Raw genomic sequence first — 22,052 nt, 5'->3', positions numbered from 1 at the left:
AAGAGACACAGCACAGCACAGCACAGCACAGCAGCGCTACTCTCTAGGCCTGGACTATAAGAGACACAGCACAGCACAGCAGCGCTACTCTCTAGGCCTGGACTATAAGAGACACAGCACAGCACAGCAGCGCTACTCTCTAGGCCTGGACTATAAGAGACACAGCACAGCAGCGCTACTCTCTAGGCCTGGACTATAAGAGACACAGCACAGCACAGCAGCGCTACTCTCTAGGCCTGGACTATAAGAGACACAGCACAGCACAGCAGCGCTACTCTCTAGGCCTGGACTATAAGGCTGCTCCGCTCTGCTCTGCCCTACACCACCTGCCATCCTACAAGGGCCTCACAAACACTCCACACAATAGGCAAGAGCCTGCAGAAATATTTCTACTGGGCAAAACAACAATGTCGACACTTACGTAAAGTAACTACTTCATAGACTAAGTGTCAGTGTTTGTCACAGAATGTGTGGGTTAGGCTAGTGTTTAAGCGTTTATTTGTGTGTGAGAATGAGAGAAGGGAGAGAGAGAGAGAGAGAGTGCGTGAACACAGAAGCAATGTTGCCCACCAACCCACCTCATCATCTTCCTCCTCCACTCTCTCCTGCTCCTCTTCCTGCTCCTTCAGCAGCTGCTCAGTCTCCACCACTCTCCAGCTGAGGACACAAGGACTCAGTGTAATCACACACAAACACCTGGAATACTGGATCTCCCCCCATGGTCTCTCTTTGTCACGACTACAGTAAATCACTCACATTTTTTATTTGGAGTCTAAAGGCCCAGTCCTGTCAGATGAAACCAATCGATAAACCCAATTAGACTGCAGAGATACTGTATCTATTAAAGTTTGTTTCACAGCAGCAAGATTGTTGCTATATCTCATATTTGTTGAGCTATGGATGTTTAAATCTACAAAAAAACTGATTATAGTGAAATGTGCCCAACTGACAAGAGCCTTGTAGCCCGGCAACATATTTTTCCCTTCAAGAAACATGATTCAACATTTACAAAATAGTCTTTCTGTGACCCTAAACTTACAATTAGGTGTACAACATTGAGCGGCTGTACCAAAATAAATATGTTCTGAGTCAGTCACAATAGAAGCGTGTGTGTCAGAGTGTCCAGGCTGGAGCACCTGGGGGTCAGGATGTCCTTGTACTGCAGTTTCTCCACCTTGATGGGTGCAGCCAGGGACATGGGGATCACGATGTTGTTAATGTTGAACACACTCTCTCCATTCCTCCTGCGGATAAACTGCCACAGACACAACCATAGTCACTTCCAACCAGTAGCATTGTGGCCAATTAGTGCACTTGGCAATCCCTGCACATTTGGTGTTCAAACTCATCACTAGTCAGGAGTCAAAGTCTGCATGTCACTGATTTCATTGTGCCATGTGGAAGGTCTTGGTCTCCTCAGAGAATGGGGCTTTTTACATGGCAAGATTGTAGAACTCCATACACCTGTTTAAGCATGCTTAAGGTTCCTTACATTTACAAAAATATCTTAACATGTCAGAACAAAAGTGTCTGAGCCTATCCCTGGGTTCATCTCTAACAGTGTGTTCCCAGTACTGTAGGGAAGAGCCCTGGTAGCCAGTAGTTACGAGGAGCCCTGGTAGCCAGTAGTTACGAAGAGCCCTAGTAGTTAGTAGGTACGAAGAGCCCTGGTAGCCAGTAGTTACGAAGAGCCCTGGTAGCCAGTAGTTACGAGGCGCCCTGGTAGCCAGTAGTTACGAGGAGCCCTGGTAGCCAGTAGTTACGAGGCGCCCTGGTAGCCAGTAGTTACGAAGAGCCCTAGTAGTTAGTAGGTACGAAGAGCCCTGGTAGCCAGTAGTTATGAAGAGCCCTAGTAGTTAGTAGGTACGAAGAGCCCTGGTAACCAGTATTTATGGTATACTGTGTGTGGCTGCAGACAGTAGTCCTTTTTCCATCAGATTTTCAAGCGCATTAACTCTTAAAGCGAATTATGTTTTAGCGATATAAGAAGCGCCAAGACGGTTTTCCATTCAAAAGAACAATTCTAGCGATTTAAAATGATGTCATCAGAGCCCTGTTAATGCGCATATTTCTACTGCGCTAGATGGTTTTCCATCAACACTTGTAGCGAATGGAACACTTCTAGCGAATTAATCAAAGGTAGCAAGTGGTACACCATTGTGAGGTAAACGTCTTTGTATGCGCGAGACAGAACTCATTTTTTTGCGCCGACTTTGTGAACATTCTGAGCAGGCGTCACAGTAACTTATATCGCTACAAACCTTTTCCATCACATTTATATCGATTTAACTCTCCTTAAACCACCTCTGGCGAGCGAATTAACTTATCACGACAAAACCGAGGTTAGAGCGATATAAGCCATTTTCCATCACATTTGTCGCACTAACTTTTGATGCGCATCGTTTTGAAGCGAATTAACTTTTTAATGGAAAAAGGGCTAGTGTTCAGCTGAGCGCTCATGAGGGGGTGGAGGTGGCTGGTCTCACCTGGGAGCTCCTGTGGCGAGTGTGATGGGGGTGGGGGGTCAGCGCCTCCTCCGCACTCTCCTCTGGGCTGGGGGGCACCGCGAAGCAGGACAGCAGCTCCACCTCATCTGGACCACACACACACACACACACACACACACACACACACGCGCACACAGACACACACACACACACACACACACACACACACACACACACACACACACACACACACACACACACACGCACACACACACACGCAGACACACACACAGACACACACACACACACACACACACACACACACACACACACACACACACACACACACACGCACACACACACCATTTAAAGAGAGGGTGACTCATACGGACGTCAGCAGAGTCCTCTGAGAGCTTTGTTCAGTGGTATCACTGTAATGGAAGCAGCTGCTATGTGAGGCCGTTGTAAAGGGAGGCTGTCTCATTCTCTGGTGTGTGTACCCAGTGAGCTGTCGTGGTCAAGCCTCTTCCTGCGTCTGCGCCTCCTCTGACGGTTCTGTCTGGGCGGCCCGCGGACCCCGGGCTCCCACCGCACCTCCGTCGCCTCGCCTCGCCTCTTGGGCCGCCGTCTGTGAGGCAGAGCGCTGTGACCGAAATCTGGAACAGACGAGAGAAATCAGGCCAAACACCACCAGACAAGAGGGACCGGCAGTGGCCCTGGCAATGTGCTGGTGAAACCCCATACTCCATCAGAGTGGAATGCACACTGTAGGATGGTGTAGGAGTATCACATTGGGCTCTCTATCCCCAATCCCAAATCCCAGATCCCATCCATCCACTACAGCACACGCCCAACTGCCACCAGTGGGTTTGGTCAAAAACAAAGCACAGAGAACATTTGCACAGTTGTTCCCCATGCAGGCCTGAGTCATTCCTATCCCTGGAAAACAACAAGTGCTGCGGTGCTCTCCAACACACACACACACACACACACACACACACACACACACACACACACACGGCACCGGAGCACAGAGTGAGAATTCCCCTCGCCTCAGCAGCAGAGCATCAGGCGGGCGGCGCCAGCACACTGTCCCTCACCCAGCAGCTCTAATCACAGCCCACAGGGGACGCGGAGCACTGGGTGGCCCCCGGGGGGGGGTCAGTGTGTCTGTCTGTGCTGCCAGCTAGGCCAGGCCAGGGTGGGTGAGCGCTGAAAGCGGAGGTGTGTGGGTGGAGGGCTGATAGGGGCCGCTGCACTATAGTCCTGCGTGGGCTGTTAGTGATGGCTCCGCACATGGCCTGAGCGGCTGAGATAAGGGGACGTGCACAATGCGCTCACCTCTCCCTCCATCCCTCACCGCCTGATTTCTGCCCTCTCTGTCTCTCCCGCTCCCTGTCTGCTTCTCCCTCTCCGGCCCCTCATCTTCCCCACGCTGACGCTAATCTTATCGCCCTCCCACCCACAGGCATGGGGAAAATGAAAGCCAATCTACTCTTTAGGTGCCAAAGGGAGGAGGATGAATCCAAACCAACGGGTGGCCCAAAGAGACACACAGACAACGGGGGAGAGTCGGCGAGTCTCACAAAAAAAGGCGAATAGCCAACAGATTGAAAAAAAAAAAAAAATCACCTCGTTTTTCTCTTTATTGTGATGTTGTTTTTAGCTCCGTGCCAGCCTCCCTATGGGGATGTGGTGCAGGAGACTGACAGGAAATCAACAGAGCAGCATGGGGTACCTCTTTCAGTGCGCTCCCTGCAGCGCACACACTCCTCGCGCTCGCCACTTCAGCTCAGCAGGGGGCGCTAAGATCATTAACAAGCTCCCCAAATCCAACCCCTCTATCTTATCCCCCTCCCTCACAGAGGAGCCCAGGAGCTCAGGAATGGCCGTCCACTAATGACCCGAGTGATGGACGGTGGGTGGGGGCAGAGGTGAGCCCCTCCCCTGCTCAGGAGGCCAAATGAGTCTGGAGAGAGAGACTCACATCTCCTCACTCTTTTTCATACTGATGGAAGAAGGAAGAAGTATACCAGTATTTCACCAGCAGCAGAGGGACATAGAGCATCTTCTGGAGTTGGGTAGCTATCACAGTTTCATAGCCTAGTAGTAAAAAGACATTGGAACACTAAACAGTGGGCTGAATCACTATCCAAAAGAGAATCTTTAAATGAATGCAAATGAATGTGCTTTGGATGAATGCAGAACTACTCCAGAACTACGTTGTCAGGATGCATAGGATGCATCATAGCTACAAACCAAACATATGGGCTTATATCCAAGGCTACATGCTAGGAGTCTCTTCTTTCTCCTTTGAGGTGGGCCACCATCCAGAAAAACACATGATCACATCACCTCTCCATTCGGTGGCCATTACAGAGATGCAGGTAAAGCACACAGGTGAACTAGCCGTGCTGTAAGTTGGGCACTAAAGCAACGTTCCTCTACCTGCAGCAGTGACTCAGTTTCATCACCACTGGTCCAGTAGTGACGGCCTTTTTGGTTTTTCATACTTGAGACCTGAGAGCATGTCGAAGCAATAAAAAACCTGAATTGCTGTCATCAATCAAAAATGTTCCTGCAGCCATCACAGCTTTTAGTGCATTTTTTTCCCCTGACCGTGAAAAACACCACGCTAGAAAGTACATAGCAGCATGAAGACACTAGCACAAGCTCTTAGGGTCACCTCTCAGCCTGTACAAATGTACTTCAGAGCCTTTCTACACATCCCACAGACTACAGAATAGAGAAGTGAGAGTCTGCAAGCACACTAACAGTGCTCACTCACTCCCACACCCACCCCGTCACACACACACACACACACACACACATACACACACACACACACACACACACACACACACACGTAGTCTGACATGTGTAGTTGTCTCCTCACGTGGCACTGGTGCACAGCGGCTACTCACTGAAGGCGGCTGGGTTGCGAGGCTGTTTGCGGCCACAGCTGAGGTAGCGGAGCGGGCAGGGCGGCTCGGTCTGGAGCGTGAGCGGCCTCAGGGTCCAGTCCTCCCTCTGCAGCCCGTTCTGCAGGTGGATGGACAGCGGTATGTCTGGGACAAGGAGCAAGCACAGCGCCAGCGCCATCTTAGCACAGTTCACAACACACATCATTTCACACGCACACCAAGCAGGAATGGACCACTAGTGGGTGGCCAGCATTTGTTTGACTGTCTGCTTATTTTTTTTTTCATTTTTTGCTTATTTTTATTCCTATTTTTTAATGAACTTTCAACTAGTTCCAATTTAGAATCCAGTACCACTGCTTCTATCTATCTTCTATGGGTAAACGTCACAACAAGATTCTTGGATAGTACACTGTGGTATTGTGCTGAGGACAAAGCCACTGAATCCCCAAGTCCAAGGCTCCCCAATGCATTGTGCCTGAGCGGTGAATAACTCAGCGTCTGCATTCCTATGGCTACAGCGCGCTATGCTCACAGACTGTGTGGGATGAGGCCGCTCCTCTTGAGTGTGCAGCGCTGCTCTCGTCACAAAAGAAGCTTGCTTAAGCACTGAGCCAAGAGCACAGAGAGATGGAGACCGTATGTGGGGGAGAGGAGGAGAGAGGAGAGAGAGGAGAGGAGAGGGGAGGAGAGGAGAGGAGGGTAGAGGAGAGGAGAGGAGAGGAGGGGAGAGAGGAGAGGAGAGCTACAGTACTAAATCTTTTCAAGATGTATTATCACTGTGGAAGTCTGAGTTCATATGCTTAGAGATAATAGAGAAAACCCTGAGCAAATCCAACTTCATGGGTGCTTTTTCAATTCTTGTTCTTCGTTATTCTCAGGCACTCTGTCTTGCTTTCTGTTTTTATCTTAAATGAGAGGAGAGGGAAAAGTGTGGAGGCTCTCTCTCCAGCCATCTTTAATTCTCTATCACCGCTCTATAAGTGCCCCCATCTCCTCTGCTCCTCCTCTCTCTCCCTCTGCTCCTCCTCTCCTCCTCCCACGCTCCTGTGAGCTCACCTGAGCGGAGCGAGAGCACGGGGTGGCTCCTCAGGGCGCGGTCGGCAGGGTTGCCGGGGCAGCGGGGGTCCGTGCAGAGAGCCAGAGGATCACATGACCTGCAGCTGGAGCAGGCGGAGGAGGGAAAGGACTCCTCCTGAGAAGAAGGTGGAGAGGACAGCAGATAACACAGATGATCAGAGAGAAAGGTGGAGGCAGAGACAGAGAGACAAAAGAGCTTTGGTATTACTCCTGTGACTAATATTTTGTATCAATGCTATCATGACACCATTAAAACACAGATCCAAAAAAGTGGCACAATAATAAAGACACTGACATCCTTACAGAACCTATTTCAGGGTCTGCTGAACAACTTATAAAGGTCTTCAAATGTCCAAACAGGTATAACATGATTTGTTTTTTACAGTAACCTTGTACCCGAGGCCACATCTCAATTTCTCACACCTTCATACATTTCAATAGAGAGAGTTAGTGAGGGATTTTGAAAATAGAAAGGTATGCCTAACATTCTAGACATGCAGACCAGTACTCGTCTCTACAGTCTCCTCGGTGAGAGACTGCAGATATCCTTGACAAGTCATAAAGCACGAGAGCAGAGCGTAAGCTGAGCTACCGGTATCTCTGTAGGCTCTCTGAGCTGTGCTGAGGACCTGGTGGAGCGGATCAAGACCTGAACTCAGAACCTGACATCACTTGAAACAGAACGTCTGAGGAACAACATGCCCTGGTTCTAAACACACATCATCAAAGTAGAGAAGTTGGAAGAGCTCTACTGTGGCGATGTCCCCAGTAAATCGACCGCGCTTCACTTCAGTCGGGAACTCCACCTAGAGAATCCTCAAATGACCTCTATCTAACGTAACTCACCCACCTCATCCTGTGGGGGTCTCCCAACAACAGTCCTTCCTTACTTTGCTTAAACGTTGCTTTCAGTACAAAAAGCAGTGGGCCCAGCCAAGGCTACATATGTGTGCTAATATGAGTGGGGCTCACACAAGGACGCTCAGTGAGTTTGATGTGCAGCAGGAAGTTTCCTGGCCCCGCACCGTAGCGCCTAATTAGCCTGTCAATGGCCCAGCCGAGAGCAGACGGAGATGAAGGACAGGAGAGGAGAGGAGAGGAGAGGAGAGGAGAGGGGAGGAGAGGAGAGGGGAGAGTGAGTCACGGAGCAGGAGGGTGGCGAGGGGGCCGTCACACATGCAAATGGCCCTCATTAGCCCTGACGAGTGATTTCAGCGCATTCTCTTCGCCTCTCCTCTCAATACATTCCCCCATTTCAGCAACCTCACAAAGAACCACAGAACCACTAGCTTACCGAGAATGCAGTAATCGTCATACAGGGCCTCTGCCTAGAGAGCTACAATGGGAACATGGGGAGGGTCATCAAGTCCATGTTTCATGGCATCCACGTGTACATCTATCAGTCTAAGCAGGTCGTAATAAACACATGCTCCATGCTGCTGACGGGCCACAACACAGATACATTCCTGCCATATTAGGTTATGAGGGTAGACTTAATTCAGTTGGTGGCAAGACAAAGGTGCTAAAAAAGAGGCTTTGTGCAGCTGACAAGCTGAAGTTCCTGTAAGTGCAGCATAATTACTACATTACAATACATTACATTACATTTGGCTGACGCTTTTCAACCTACAGCCACTTCCAACAAGGGACACAATCGTGGTAGAGTGCGATAAGGACAAGTTGGCTAATTACTAGCTCTAATACAACAGAGAGGGCGTCGCTGAGGTGCTGGGAGCAGCTGGATGGGAGCATGTGTAGGAGGAGGAGGAGGCGGCTGGGCTCACCTGCTTGTCACTGGAGCAGGGCGGGTTGGAGATGAAAAGGCGGGGCTTGTGGTAGGTCAGGAGGGGTCGTGTGCGTGCGGAGACGCAGGTGAGGTCAGGCTGGACCGCCCGCTGCCGCCTGCGGCACACCCGCCGCTTCTTCTGGCCGTCAAAACCCTGAGAGCCCATCTGGAACATCCCGCCACTGCCGCCCAATCACAACACAGGCACAGCGTGATTGGCAGACACTCATCATATCATCTCAACAAAAAACCCTAATACAAAAGACTCTCTAAAGCACAGATACCGTAATTTCCCAACTATTAGCCGCAGCTTATATATAGATTTTGCAAAATGTTTTCATTTATGAGGTTAATACACGGGGGCAGTCAACATGGTATGGTTTTGTTTCTTTTAACTTGCATAAAACACTGTCCTGTGGCTTATACACAATGTGGCTAATATGCAGAAAATAACAGATTATTAGGCATAAGATACAGTATATGTAAAATACAGATCTATATGTTTACATAATAGAGCACATAATTCATTTAAGGTCCATCCATATATGGATTCTTCAACTGAGCATTTAGATTGTTGTCTCAAAGACAGACAGGCAGGAATGCACAGAGAACAACAGAGTGAGTGGCCAAAGCCAACAGCTTCCCAGATCACCAGCGACAATCTGGGGCATGTGGTCCTGGACACAATCAGCGCTCGCCTTTGGGACCTTGGAAGGCACACACGTTTTCCATTTCCTGCTGAATGGAGCGAGTGAGCGAGCGCCGTGTCTCCATTTACCGTGATGAATGTGGGTCAGTGGCATGCTGCTGATGGACCGGTCATCTCACAAACACACACACACACACACACATACACACACACGCGCACACACACACATGCACACACGCACACAGACACACACACACACACACACACATGCACACACACATACACACACACACACACACACACACACACACACACACACACACACACACACACGTGCACACACACACACACACACACACACACACACACACACACACACACACACACACACACACACACACCGCCGTCATCAGCTCCACAGCTCTTTGGGACTTGTTTACGCTCCTCTCCAGTCTGGAGGTGCAGACGAGCCGAATCATCCACTTCACCGTCCCAGAGGAGCGCAGTGACCCGGTCAACTGCCCTGAGACACCTTCAGAAGGGGCGCCTCCTGGAGCGGCCCAATAGCAGCAGCCTGATGCAGCAGGTGAGTCAGTGAGGCGGCTCCTCTAATGCCATAATCATGATGGAGCGTAAAGCCAGAGGCGCTAAACGCAGGCCACAGCGCTCTCCTCTCTGCGTGAGCACTAATGGCACCAGTGCTGGGGTGTGAGAGGGCTGGTGGGAGGTCTCGGTGTGTTGGGGGTCTCTACCTGTCAAAGGGCCTCTTCTGCTGGCCAGCCGCCATCCAGCTGGACATGGGGGAGGAGGACGGAGACAGGCTGAGGGGCGGCATCAGGCTGTTCACAATCTGCGTCAGCTGGGCACTCTGTACACACACACACACACACACACACACACCAGTATTCATTAAGACACTGAGTAATCTGACTAATAATTTGTCACTCATATGTGACCATTCAAAGCGAAAGCAGTCGTTTTGCGCACAACGTTATTTTGAGAAAATCAACAATAACAAACTTCCGGGTTAAAATGTTGAATTTCACGTTTTCGCATAGTTCGACTGTATACAGTCTACAGTTTCATATTGTGAACGCATTTCACGGAAAAACATACGTTTTGACTGTTAAACCCGACGAAGATTCAACACATTTGCTGTCATTCCCATTGTGCACGCGCGGCTGTGATGTGATTTCTCCTCTTCTGGCATATCGTGACAGGAGAACCAAGTCAACTTTGGATGCGGTTATCTTAGCGATAGTTTGTGTAATACCCTCGATATACATATCGTTGGAAAGCTTAGTTTATGGCCGTTCACATGAGCACAATAACTTAATTTAGTCATTTTTACCGAAACGACTGGTTCCGCTTTACAGGGTCACACATGTTTATTCATCTGTCTATCTCTCTATGTATGTATCATATATTATACATTATACATTACTGTATACTGCATTTCTTGATTTATTCCTTGATTCATTCCTTGATTCATTCATTCATTCATGGATCCATCCATTTGATCATGTATTCATTCATTTCATTCATGTCTCCATACCCATCTTCTTCTCCATCTCGTCATTCCTAATTCACCGATCCACTGCCCTTTACAAAAACAAACACCTGCAGCCGGCCAGACAATACCACGCCACTCGGCGCTCAATCAGACAATACCGCACCACTCGGCACTCAATCAGCTTTAGGTGCTTTGTTTCCGGTGCACACCCACAACACTGATCACCATGACAAACAGCCGCAGCTGACCAGCATAATGTCCGCCAGGCTTATCGGCGTGCCAGATGCCCAAATCACAGCTTCGGTCTGCCCTGAGGAAAAGCAGGAGGAGCAGCACCAACCTCCTCCACCTCCTCACCCAAAAACCTAAGTAGGGCTTAAGGCACCACTTGACCTGATTACACTATTTGTTGTAAGGGTATTTAAGTGGCTGGGCTGATTAGGATACACAGGAGGCGCCTGTTCCCCCTCTACACTTCAATTAGCTACAGAGCGCCAAAACAACAAGCCCACAACATGGGAATACACAAATGAATGATAAGGCATTACTGAGAGATAAAACAATGCTGCTTATCATTACTGCATCATGGAATAACCATAGGACTATGAAATAAATGACCAGTTGCTTTTATAAGGTTCTAAGGTTTTCTAAGGAGTGCTTGTGTGCTTGTGTGAGTGAGTGTTGACGTGCTCTCACCTGTCGCTCGATGTTCCTGAGGAGGCGTGTGGGGCTGCTGGGCTCCATCTCCAGGTCAGAGGTCAGCTCTCCGGCGCTGCCCGCCGCAAACGACAAACCCGCCGTCTCCGTCAGCAGAGCCTGCTGGATCTGCCTATCCGTCAGGGGCTGAGACTCAGCCAGCACCACGCCACCCTGTCACACACACACACACACACACACACACACACACACACACACACACACACACAGTTAACGTATGGGGAATACAGTACACAAACTCACTACCACTAGTCTAATACATCCCTGTTCCACACAGACATTCATGATTCATGAGTCTAAAAGGACAAGCCCACCCCAAGATGCAATTTCTCTATGCTGTCACAAGCGTGTCGGTTAACGACTGAGTGGCCACAATGGGATTAGCGGTGCAAAATTAAATCAGGATTTGAGCATGTAACAGCTGCCTTTGACAGGGAGGAGGAACACATCCATCCTGGCCAGGAACAGCAGGGAGCATAAAGCAGCCGTCACACGCAGGAGACAGTGCAGGAAAGATGGGCCGCTCATTTGAGCACCACCACACAGGTGACATGGACACCACCAGGACACCAACATACACACCAAAAAATGGTTATGTTATGTTTTTAGATGTTTTTATACCAAGTGCTGATGGCCATGTGAGAGCATAACACCTGAGACACTGCCATGTGAAACTAGTAACTCACGTGGGCTTCTCCTCAGAGAGGACGCAGTTCTGCTGCTGTGGGGAGGGCTACTGTGCTGTGCTGTGCTGTGCTGTGCTGTGCTCTACCTTGGAGTGGAGGATGCAGCTCTGCTGCTGTGAGGAGGGCTACTGTGCTGTGCTGTGCTGTGCTGTGCTGTGCTGTGCTGTGCTGTGCTGTGCTCTACCTTGGAGTGGAGGATGCAGCTCTGCTGCTGTGAGGAGGGCTACTGTGCTGTGCTGTGCTGTGCTGTGCTGTGCTGTGCTGTGCTCTACCTTGGAGTGGAGGATGCAGCTCTGCTGCTGTGAGGAGGGCTACTGTGCTGTGCTGTGCTGTGCTGTGCTCTACCTTGGAGTGGAGGATGCAGCTCTGCTGCTGTGGGGAGGGCTACTGTGCTGTGCTGTGCTGTGCTGTGCTGTGCTGTGCTGTGCTCTACCTTGGAGTGGAGGATGCAGCTCTGCTGCTGTGGGGAGGGCTACTGTGCTGTGCTGTGCTGTGCTGTGCTCTACCTTGGAGTGGAGGATGCGCTGGCGGAGGTCTCCCATCTGCTGGATGTGGCCCTCCAGCTCGGCCACCCGCAACTGCAGCCACGTCCAGCGGCTGGCCAGCTCTGCCCGCTCTGCCTGCCAGCGCCACTCCGAGCTGCCACGCCTGAGGCAAAACACACACAAACACATAGACACACACACGCATGCACGCACACATGCATGCACACACACACACACACACACACACATGCAGGGGGAAAGCGGTCAGACAGACACACCAGACTGACACACTGTAAGAGCACTGTCTGGCTCACTGGCCGTTAGCGACTACTGTCCAGTATAAATTGCTTATTAACCTACAGTAGATGTCAGAATTTGATCATCTGATGTCCGAGTGCATGAATGTGCATGTGAATGCGTATGCTTGTAGTGAATACTGATCTCTCATAAGCTGTCTACAAGATGTAATGGATAGCAATATAGCCTGTCTTGTCATGATCACTAAGCAAACCAACAAGCCGATGGGTGAATGTCAAAGTGGCATACATGCTACAGAGTAAACACAATCAACTCCATTTTGTTTGGTGTTAATGGTAGCACAGAGTCAAGGGAGGTAGACATGTTTTCAACACAAAAGTCAATGGTTTAGCCAGACCCATTCCCTGCACCCTAGGCACTCCAGAGGTCATGTACTGTATGAGTCAAGCCCCTGGTCTTGTTTCCAAATGAACGCGCGCTCCTCCCTCCTCATATTCCTGGGCACATGTTCCAGGCTCCCGTGTTACACTGCCAGGTTGCCATGGAGCCGCGCATGCGGTGACCTTGGGAGAGCTAGTGGCTTCCCTCTTACCCGGCCAGGACGGCCTATCTGGGTCAACTCATTGGGCCAATCAGCACATCAAAAGGAGAGGCTGGCCAGCATAACAGCACAAGCACTGATGGATGGATGGATGGATAAAGGGATGGATGGATGGATGGCTAGAGGGATGGAGGGCTGCCTGCTCTCCACTATAGCAGCCAAAAGACTACCTGTCATGCGCCCTTTTCTGTGACATCCAAATGTCCCGTTTTGCAGGTAGTTGACAGGGCTGCTGCTAGATGAAAGGCCTCTGACTGTGCTGATAGGGAAGAGTAGAGAGAGGCTCACATGTTGTCCTTCTTACTCCACATTCAACTGTCTGGGTCAACCTCCTTTTCCTCCTCACCAGTCCACACACACACACACACACACATGAGCACATAAACACACACACACACACACACACACACACACAGCACCATAATAGACAGAGTGGCCTCTAAGCCTGTGCTGGGGTTATAGGAAAATTCCAGGAATATTTACAGAGCGGTGGAGCAGAAGGGTACACCACAGACACACACTTACACACTCACACACACACACACACACACACACACTTACACGCTCACACACACACCTGTGTATATTTCCCCTGCTGATGCAGCAACTCTCCCCTGACCACTATATAAACAAACAGCCCCCGGCAACTCTGCAGCTTAGGTACCATGAAGATGAAGAACTACAGCACAAACACACACTGAGCCTGTTACAAAGCGCGCACACACACACACACACACACACACACACACACACACACACACACACACACACACACACACAGAGGCATGTTGAGTCTGTTACAAAGCGCACATACACACACACACTGAGTCTGTTACAAAGCGCACGCACACATACACACACAGTGCGCACGCACGCACTTCCAAAAACCACACACCTACTCTGGGGAGGATTAAGGAGACCTTAAAAAGTCAGCAGACTCATGTGGACCAGGAAGTTGGTGTTAATGCTAACCCTGAAATGTCAACAACCCCTCTCAACGGCTACTGTTACTTACTACAGTAAAATCCAAAGTCCAAATTATGGCATTTCACTTCATGCGCTTCTCAAAAACGTAATACTACTATTCCACAGAAAAGGGGAATAACAAATGCATGGGCGTGCCGCTCTTTCCAAGAACTGGCCTCTCCACCGCCTAAAATTGCAAACACGTGTGAGGCGGCACCAGCCCAATGCCAGCGCTAGTACTACTGACGTCAGCCAGGCCCCCGCGTTCGGGTTAGCGTCACACTCTCTCACATGAAAACCACTGCAGCAGCCGCAGTGTCAACACGCTACAGAGATGTCCGCTATCAGATACGCGAGATGCCTCACGCACAAGCTGTTATTTTTACCTGATGCTTTTCACTTTTAAAGGATGGGGCTCACGGTGCAATTTGAAACTGAAAGTGGTTAGTTGGGTAGGAGCCCATAAGTGAAGTGCTACACCCAAGTAGACTGTTCAGAACAGCGCTGGCGTGTTTCACATGTGGTTCACGAGGCCGTGTTGATGCAGGGGAGGAGAATGAGCTCCAGTGAAGACAGAGCACTGCGGCCCAGCTGGGCCAGGGCCAGGGGGACGAGGCCAAGTCTCCTCCTCTCCTCCCGCTCGGCCTCCTCCTCCTCTCCTCCCGCTCCCCCGCGTCTGCTTCCCGGATCTCGTAAAGCTGAGTCCCTTTTGTCACGCAGAGTGCCGTTTACCCAGGAGACAAGAGGCCTCACAAAGAGACGTCCCACCAACATCCCACTGGATCGTCTGCCTGCCCACACCCCACCCCGCAGAGCGCCGAGCGCATTCCAGGGGAGTCTCTCAGGTAACCGGGCCATGGGGGCCGGCCACGAGAGGCCCAGGGGAGAAATCAGGTCATGCAGGCACCCTGAGGTAGAGTGGGGCAGTGGGGCTTTCATTTCCACCTCATCTCTCCTGATCTTTTTAAAAACTGTATACAAACAACAACTGTTATTTCAAGTACAGTATTATTCTTATAATTGCAATTATTTGTACAGGAGAACTCTGGAAAATAACAGTGTTTCTCTGCTTAGGGCTGATATTTGATATCTAGAGAAAATCTGTAGAATAAGTGTTTCTCTGCAAAAGCTTCGATTCAATGTCTGTAATGTTTTTTTGCTTTTCATTTGAATTAATATTACATTTTTTGCTTGACAGCCATTGCTGCCAGTCGTTTGACCGTTTTGTTTTTTTCTTAGTGAGGCAAGAGGCCCTTTCAAAAATCTGTCCTTCTAGCTTTAGGAAAAAAAGTCAGATTCATAATCCATCTGGATGAAAAACAAATTCCAACGCAACCATCCCCCTTTCTCACCCCCTCAACACATCGTGCACACACACACACACACACACACACATGCATTCACCACCCTCTGGTGAGTTCACAGAGCCAGTGAGACTTCAGAGGAGAGAACATGAAGGGCTTGTCCTTTGGGAGGACAGCTTTGCGAGGTCTCCTGTTTGTTTACCCACCGCTGGAGAGGGGGGTGCTGGGAGGAGAGCGGTGCACTGTAGGAGCCTCTGCTGCTCTCTCCTCATCCTCCAGGCCCATGGGGGGCATTTCACAATACAGCTGCATGCGCTTACACACGGACACTCATCTGCACCGGGTGCAACAGGAGAGCACAATATTGTTCTCCCCAAATGTGCTGATGTGTTGGCTCATGCAAGTGTGTACACGTCCATGAGAACATGTGGAAAAATGTGTGTGGCAGGTTAATAGAGGGAAAAAAGGAAAAATAACAACAACACTGGAGTATGGGTGGAGTGCAGCACTACCAGCACACATAAACATGGCCGACTGCTTTTCCAGACCTGTAATAACTAACTGCCTTTCACTCAAGAGGCGCCTAAGCCAACCTGAGATGGAATCACATAGTGGCATACATAGGCAACACGCTCACATCTCACGCTCACACCACCTACTGAGATTCATGCCTAACCTTCTTTGAGAGTCATTAAGTACAGGCAATCTAGGATGTCATCATCACATAAAGTCTCTCATTTGAAATAAGGACAGTTTTCAGATTAGGCTATGTGGTTCCTCCACATGTAGTCTCTGCCAAACGTTTCTGAGCATTATGCCTAGTCTATACTTTTTACATAATCTCGCACATCCTGCCCCTAATGGGTACAATTTCAGTATTTACACAGCTGTGAGACCGTTACACCAAGAGAAGGACAGAAAATACTTCTCCTACTCTACTCGTCTCAACTCTTCACAGTAAATCCATACAGAAGAGAGGCTCATGCTACACTGTCCTGTGATGATGCGTGTAGGTTAGGAGGGGTCTCCTGGCGAGGACAGAGGAGGTCAGGCTAATGCAGCTTCCAGACAGCCCACCCCCTTACCCTACAGCACTCAGACTACAAAAGGAAATGAAGATCAAACTACAATAAAGGGGAGAGGGGGAGGCTCCTGATGGACTTTCTTGCTTTTAACTTGCCCTCTGCATTGGTCCATGATGTATGTATACTCACAGGACCTGTTTGAAATGTGTCAAAACAAAAACAGTAGGCCTAGTGGTGCTTTTTTGTGTGTGTTTTTTACGATTTTGTCTTAGTTTTCACATTTTTAAACTCCTATTTGATATGTAGTTGGTCATAGAGGGTCTACTTTATCAGTAGTATTATTATATTTCACACAAGAATATGAATACTTCACGTGATTTTGTTTTAACCACTCACTCCAGAAGGAAGTGTCCTTTGTGACTGCTCAAAGGATAAATACCACACTTTAACTATTTCACAGTAGTTACCAGATAATAACTTATTAATACTACTGTAATGGGATACTTCAGTCAATGAACTTGTGCTTTCTCCAGCTACAGTACTTACACAGACTGAGTGCGGGTCCCTGAAGCCTTTGGTTCCCACTCTTCATCTGAGCTGGTCTCTGTGGCATCCGAGTCCAGAGCTGACTGGACCCCACGCAGGGCAGCGCTGGCACAGCGGGCAAAGTTCTGGATGTCGACCGAGCTCTCTGTAGACACAGCACCTGTCTGAGTCTCGTTGCTCATAGTAACCGCGGCCAGTGAGTCTGCCTCTGCTTGAACACATATTGACTTTGAGTCTGTAGATGGAGCAGGGCTCCCGGCAGCAGAAGGGCTGGTGGGCTGTTTGGGTGTTGTGGGCGTGAGGTCCTTTTGGAGGAACTTTGCCTTAAGTCCTTCCAGCTGCTGGGTGCAGTGTCGGAATGCATGTTCCCCCAGCAGAGCTTGTAGTCGTCTCTGGATGCGCTCAGTCCTTGCCACCAAGCTCCCATGCTCGGACAGGTGTCGCAGGGTCTGGCCTCTCACTGCCTGCTCAACCGATACTGACCCTGGCGGTCTCTGAGAGCACCTAGGTCCCCAGTGCCGCGCTCGATGACCTACCCCCATGATATCACCCGCACATTTTCTGTGTGTGGGATTTGCAGAAGCAGCAGCACTACTCTGGGGTGAGTGGTCTCCTGGGTTACCCTGAATCAGTGAGGGAGAATTACAAATGCCAAGGGACTCTGGAACAGAACTGCTGAGCTGACGCAGCTTCAAGCCAGCGGGAGCATTCCTTGTGCTGCTAAAATCAGGCAAGGGGGGCAACAATATGTCGCCTTGAGCCACCAGAGACTTTTTCGTTTTGTTGATTGCTAGGTGGCCGACCACGGCTCGAGGGTTGGACAGCAGCACTGTTTTATAATACCCCGAGCCTTGCAGCAAAGGCTGCAGCAGCACATCTGGATACTCCAGAGGATTTTTCGAGCCGCAAGTGTCCAGAAAGGGCAATGAGGATAAATCCAACCACATCCTCTGACTGTAACTGTCCTCCAGCAATTTCATTTGAGGATCTATGTCGATCCCAGGAACCGGAGTGTCTGGACCCATACTATCAGTCAAAAGAGAAGATGACAAGTGGATCCCACTTTTTGTTGTTTTAGTTAAGGCTGGTGCCATTTCCTCTGCGTGGTTTCGGATCTGGACTCCACAAGTTGACACGAGACGCTGAAGAGAGGGACAAAAACACCGGTTTTACTAGAGAAGTTAAGGTTAACGTCAAATAATAAAGCGTCAGAAGCCCTGAGAATTTTATTAAACTATTTTAAAAATTAATAATGTAATACAACAAGCTACTTAACGGTTAACGCCCATTGATTTTCATCTCAAAGTCTTATTATCATTAACGTCGTTGCTTACTGACAACCAGACCCCTTTATTTTCCGGAGTTAAAGAACCTAACCACGCGACCAATCAAATCCCGAACGGTTGTTAAATATCCCATTCTAGCAGGCTAACAGGCTAACCAAATATTGTCTAGTTACTTTAAAAGGCGTCTCTGGGCTAACTTAACATGTGATTGCTAACTATCATGTCACTTAGCGTACTTTGCATTCAGTTAAGTTACAGTAATAACGTCAACGAATCTCCACAGATTTTCACTCTTACCTTGAGGGTTTCACAGTCAGTCTTTATTTAAGCGGCTGTTTATGGCTGTGTAAAGCCGGTAACGAATGTAAAAATATTGGAAATAAAAATACTAACTGAAAAGAGATCGATGTTCGACAAAAAAGCTCATCTGTGACACCACAGTTCATCACCACACCTCACTCCAGCACTCCCGGTACAACTCAACTGCCGCTCAACTGCTGCGCTTGTCAGACGACCCTCTCAGAGGAGTGGGCGGTAACTAAAGCAAGCCGGTTTCATGTTAGTCTATGGCAAGCCGTTTTCATCGTAAACCGTTGTGTGCAGAATATCTGTTGCTGAACAGGTCAGATTTTCTTTCACTGGTCGACATTTCAAACAATTCGGTTAAACCAAATCCGTAAACAGTTAGTCTATATAGGCTACATCTGTAAAAGTGTCATAGAAGGCTTAGGCTATATAGCCTAAACTGAATAAGGCTCTGGTTGGTAGCTTAAATAGTTAAATCTTGCATAGGCCTGATTCAAATACTTTGGACAGGAGTAGCCTAACTCAAGGTCTTGTGGTGTGGAAACATTCCATTTGGATTCCACTTGGTCTAGGGGCATGTCTAAAAGTGTTGATCCTAATTATTGAATTGGATAACCTAGTTGACATAGTAGTGATCAAGGTAAATATGACATTTATGCACCAGGGGCCAGATCCAGCCCGCCAGCAGATTTCATACAGCCAGCCCACCAGATGTTTTGGATATAAAGGAAGAATCTTAAAATAGAAAAATAAAAAAAAACACTTCCAGCTGTTGCCATCACTAGCCTATCTGTAATAAGCAATAACTCTGTGATAGGATATATCAATTAAACCTATCATAGGCCTCAGCCATCCTAAGGAAGTAAGGAAGATGCAGAAAAGAAAATCTGGGGTTTTGTTGCCCCAACAATTATATTTTGTTGGTATGGCCATCTCAATGCAGGTGAAAAAGAGAAAGACTCACATGGAAGGTATTATTTCAAAGAATGGGCAGACAGCAGTACATTATAAACCCATAGGCCTTGTTTGCTCATGTGTAGTATATTATCAAACAACAATCTGTCACCCATGCAGAAAAAATGATGACCATGAGAATGACCATGACAATGACGACCCCCACAAGATGTAATTCCAACAAATCCAGCCCGCTGCCTATATGAGTCTGACACCCCTGATGTGAGCCAATCAACAAGTTTCCTTGTTATAAAGTTTCCTGAGGATGCCAATGTAACTTCTAGGGAAACATTCTACGAGGTTTGCCTCTGACTGTCCTTTTAAGTAGCAGAGAGGGTTAAAGCGGAGGATCTTTGGTCTAAGTGATCTGAATAAGATGTGATCATGTTTCTTTGTCATGGCTATGGAAACCATGCAGGCAAAATGCTCTGTAACAGTTATGCATCTCTCTGCCTCTACATAAACGTGACCACAATACAAATGTGAATGAAAAGGTAAATCATATCCAGCTCCCCTTACTGTATTTTGCAGTGTGTTGTGTGACACAAAATAGCGTCACCAACATGTGACATGTACACTTGTATATTACACTTGAGAGTGAATATGAGAGAGAGTGTTAATAGTTAATATCTCAATGCTCTATCATTTAAATGTCTATACACTTATATATTGTGCCGATATATTGTGTCAAGGGTCATACCAGTTGTAGGAGTTCATGGGAGTTCAGGGAAGCACAATTCTGTATGCCATTCTTGGAGTCAGCCACTAGGTGGTAGTGTGGACCTGTACAAAGTAAAAAGGTAAGCCCACATCAATTACTCTTGGGGGAGTCAGAGTATGAGGACATCTGTCCTACATGAAAAATAAACACAAAGACTGATGCCATTTTTCTCATGGTGGAGCTTTAAAAAATAGCTGAAGAAAGATTATCCCATACATGCGGTTTGTAAGATTGTTAAAGAATATTTAGGGAAGTAGCTACACCAATGTAAAGTCACATGGAGATACCAAACATACTTGCCACAGTGCACTGAAGCTGCAGCAGGGGGTGCTCCACTGATCTATGGAGATGAGTGGGGGTGCTCTTAGACAGCCTGTGAGTGGTGTCCGTGGTGACAATGGTGTTGCGGTGGGTGTGGGTCACTGGGCTCCATCTCCAAATGAAGGTGTCACACATGTTTTCTCTTGCTGTTAAACAAGGCTTGTTTGCACAAACTTTGCAAAAGTTCAGTTTGTAAATTAAGTAAACTATGTCAATGCATAATAGAAACACAAGAGATCTTATCAGTTATTGGCAAAAGATGTATGTTTTGGTTTGATAAAATTAGGGGCTAACTTGCATATTTGAAAACATGCATAACTTAAACTACACACTAGTTGGACATACTTTTATTTCATTTGTAGCTGACAGCAGGAACTCAATTTCGAACTGTTCATATTTATTGTGATCTTCTGTTTGAGTAAATTGATAGGTAAGAATAAGAGTAACTCTTCTGTCATTGTCAACCCTCTTGGCAGCCACTTTGAATATGTAAGAAGATTTTAATATTTTGAAATTGAAAATGAGAATGATAAAATGTAGATCAACTATACCAATAAAAAAATATGTGTAAGCTAAAGAACTACTTTATATCAATGTCAAGTAAAGCACAGAATCCTGATCCTAAAACCTTCTTAAACATCCATTGACACGCCATTTATATACTGTATTGGCACCCCATTGAGTAAAAAGAGGTATTCAAAATCCAACTTGGAATTAAAGCTTAAGTTAGAGAGTTACTTTTTCCTGGAATTAATTTTAAATTACATTGCATTGCCAATGCAAAACGTATTTTCTCACAGATGTCCTTCATGAATTGAACAATTTTGACATGTTGTGACACAAGCCAACAGTCTTCTTCTTGAATAGAGATTGTCCAACACCCAGATTCACAGCTGTCCCAAAGCTGTAAATAGAATTGACAGTGATGAAGATAGGGGCCTTAAGATCAAAAGATCCGAGGTAGATTTAAAAAATAAAATAAAAATGTAGCAGTAGGAGCCATGTAACATGGAGGGAGCAGAATGCCTGCTGCGGTCACTCTGGTCTGTCTCTGCAGTGAGGTCAAGGGGCTTCTAGTCGAGGAGGCTTCACAGCTGGAAGCCAACATCACAACAAGACGATTCGAACACGATTGAGCATTTCATATTGCTGGCAAAAAAACAGGACAGGAGGCATAACAGATGTAGGCAACTAGGCAGAAGATACTGTCCAGTTCAACATTTGAAATATAAGGGCATTCATCCTGACTTCCATGGCTACTCTTACCATCTGCAGTGTCCACAAACATTCAGGCTTCCTCTAGCGTGCGGTCCCTTTAACTATAGTCTAAGACATTTGAATAAGAAGTGACTGTGTTCCTCCTCTGCCATAACTTTTAAACCAGATTAAATATTCTGACAGTTTTGACAGTAAGCCTATCTCTAAGTCTATCAGTAAATATGACCAATGGTATAGGAAATTGGCAGGATGTGATACCACA

At 47.9% G+C, this 22,052-nt stretch overlaps 1 protein-coding gene across 2 annotated transcripts in view; it reads right to left on the bottom strand.

The window, feature by feature from the left end:
* Nucleotides 1–18,736, bottom strand: part of kansl1l (KAT8 regulatory NSL complex subunit 1-like) — a 23,575-nt gene extending 4,839 nt beyond the window's left edge. The window contains exons 1-12 of one of the 2 annotated variants that reach the window (XM_062533788.1): nt 18,568–18,736; nt 16,985–18,126; nt 12,306–12,447; nt 11,093–11,266; nt 9,636–9,751; nt 8,233–8,416; nt 6,428–6,563; nt 5,372–5,515; nt 2,948–3,103; nt 2,487–2,593; nt 1,137–1,255; nt 579–657 (exon numbers count right to left, since the gene is read on the bottom strand). In XM_062533788.1, coding sequence (XP_062389772.1) covers nt 579–657; nt 1,137–1,255; nt 2,487–2,593; nt 2,948–3,103; nt 5,372–5,515; nt 6,428–6,563; nt 8,233–8,416; nt 9,636–9,751; nt 11,093–11,266; nt 12,306–12,447; nt 16,985–18,078 — 2,451 coding nt within the window. In that variant the 5' untranslated portion in view covers nt 18,079–18,126; nt 18,568–18,736. The remainder of the gene's footprint in view (nt 1–578; nt 658–1,136; nt 1,256–2,486; nt 2,594–2,947; nt 3,104–5,371; nt 5,516–6,427; nt 6,564–8,232; nt 8,417–9,635; nt 9,752–11,092; nt 11,267–12,305; nt 12,448–16,984; nt 18,127–18,567) is intronic. The other variant, XM_062533789.1, reaches the window with a different exon arrangement.
* Between the last annotated feature and the right edge of the window lie 3,316 nt (nt 18,737–22,052).

Source organism: Sardina pilchardus, chromosome 4 (assembly GCF_963854185.1).
Source record: "Sardina pilchardus chromosome 4, fSarPil1.1, whole genome shotgun sequence".
Classification (NCBI taxonomy): domain Eukaryota; kingdom Metazoa; phylum Chordata; class Actinopteri; order Clupeiformes; family Clupeidae; genus Sardina; species Sardina pilchardus.
This window is presented reverse-complemented; position numbering and strand designations above follow the sequence as displayed.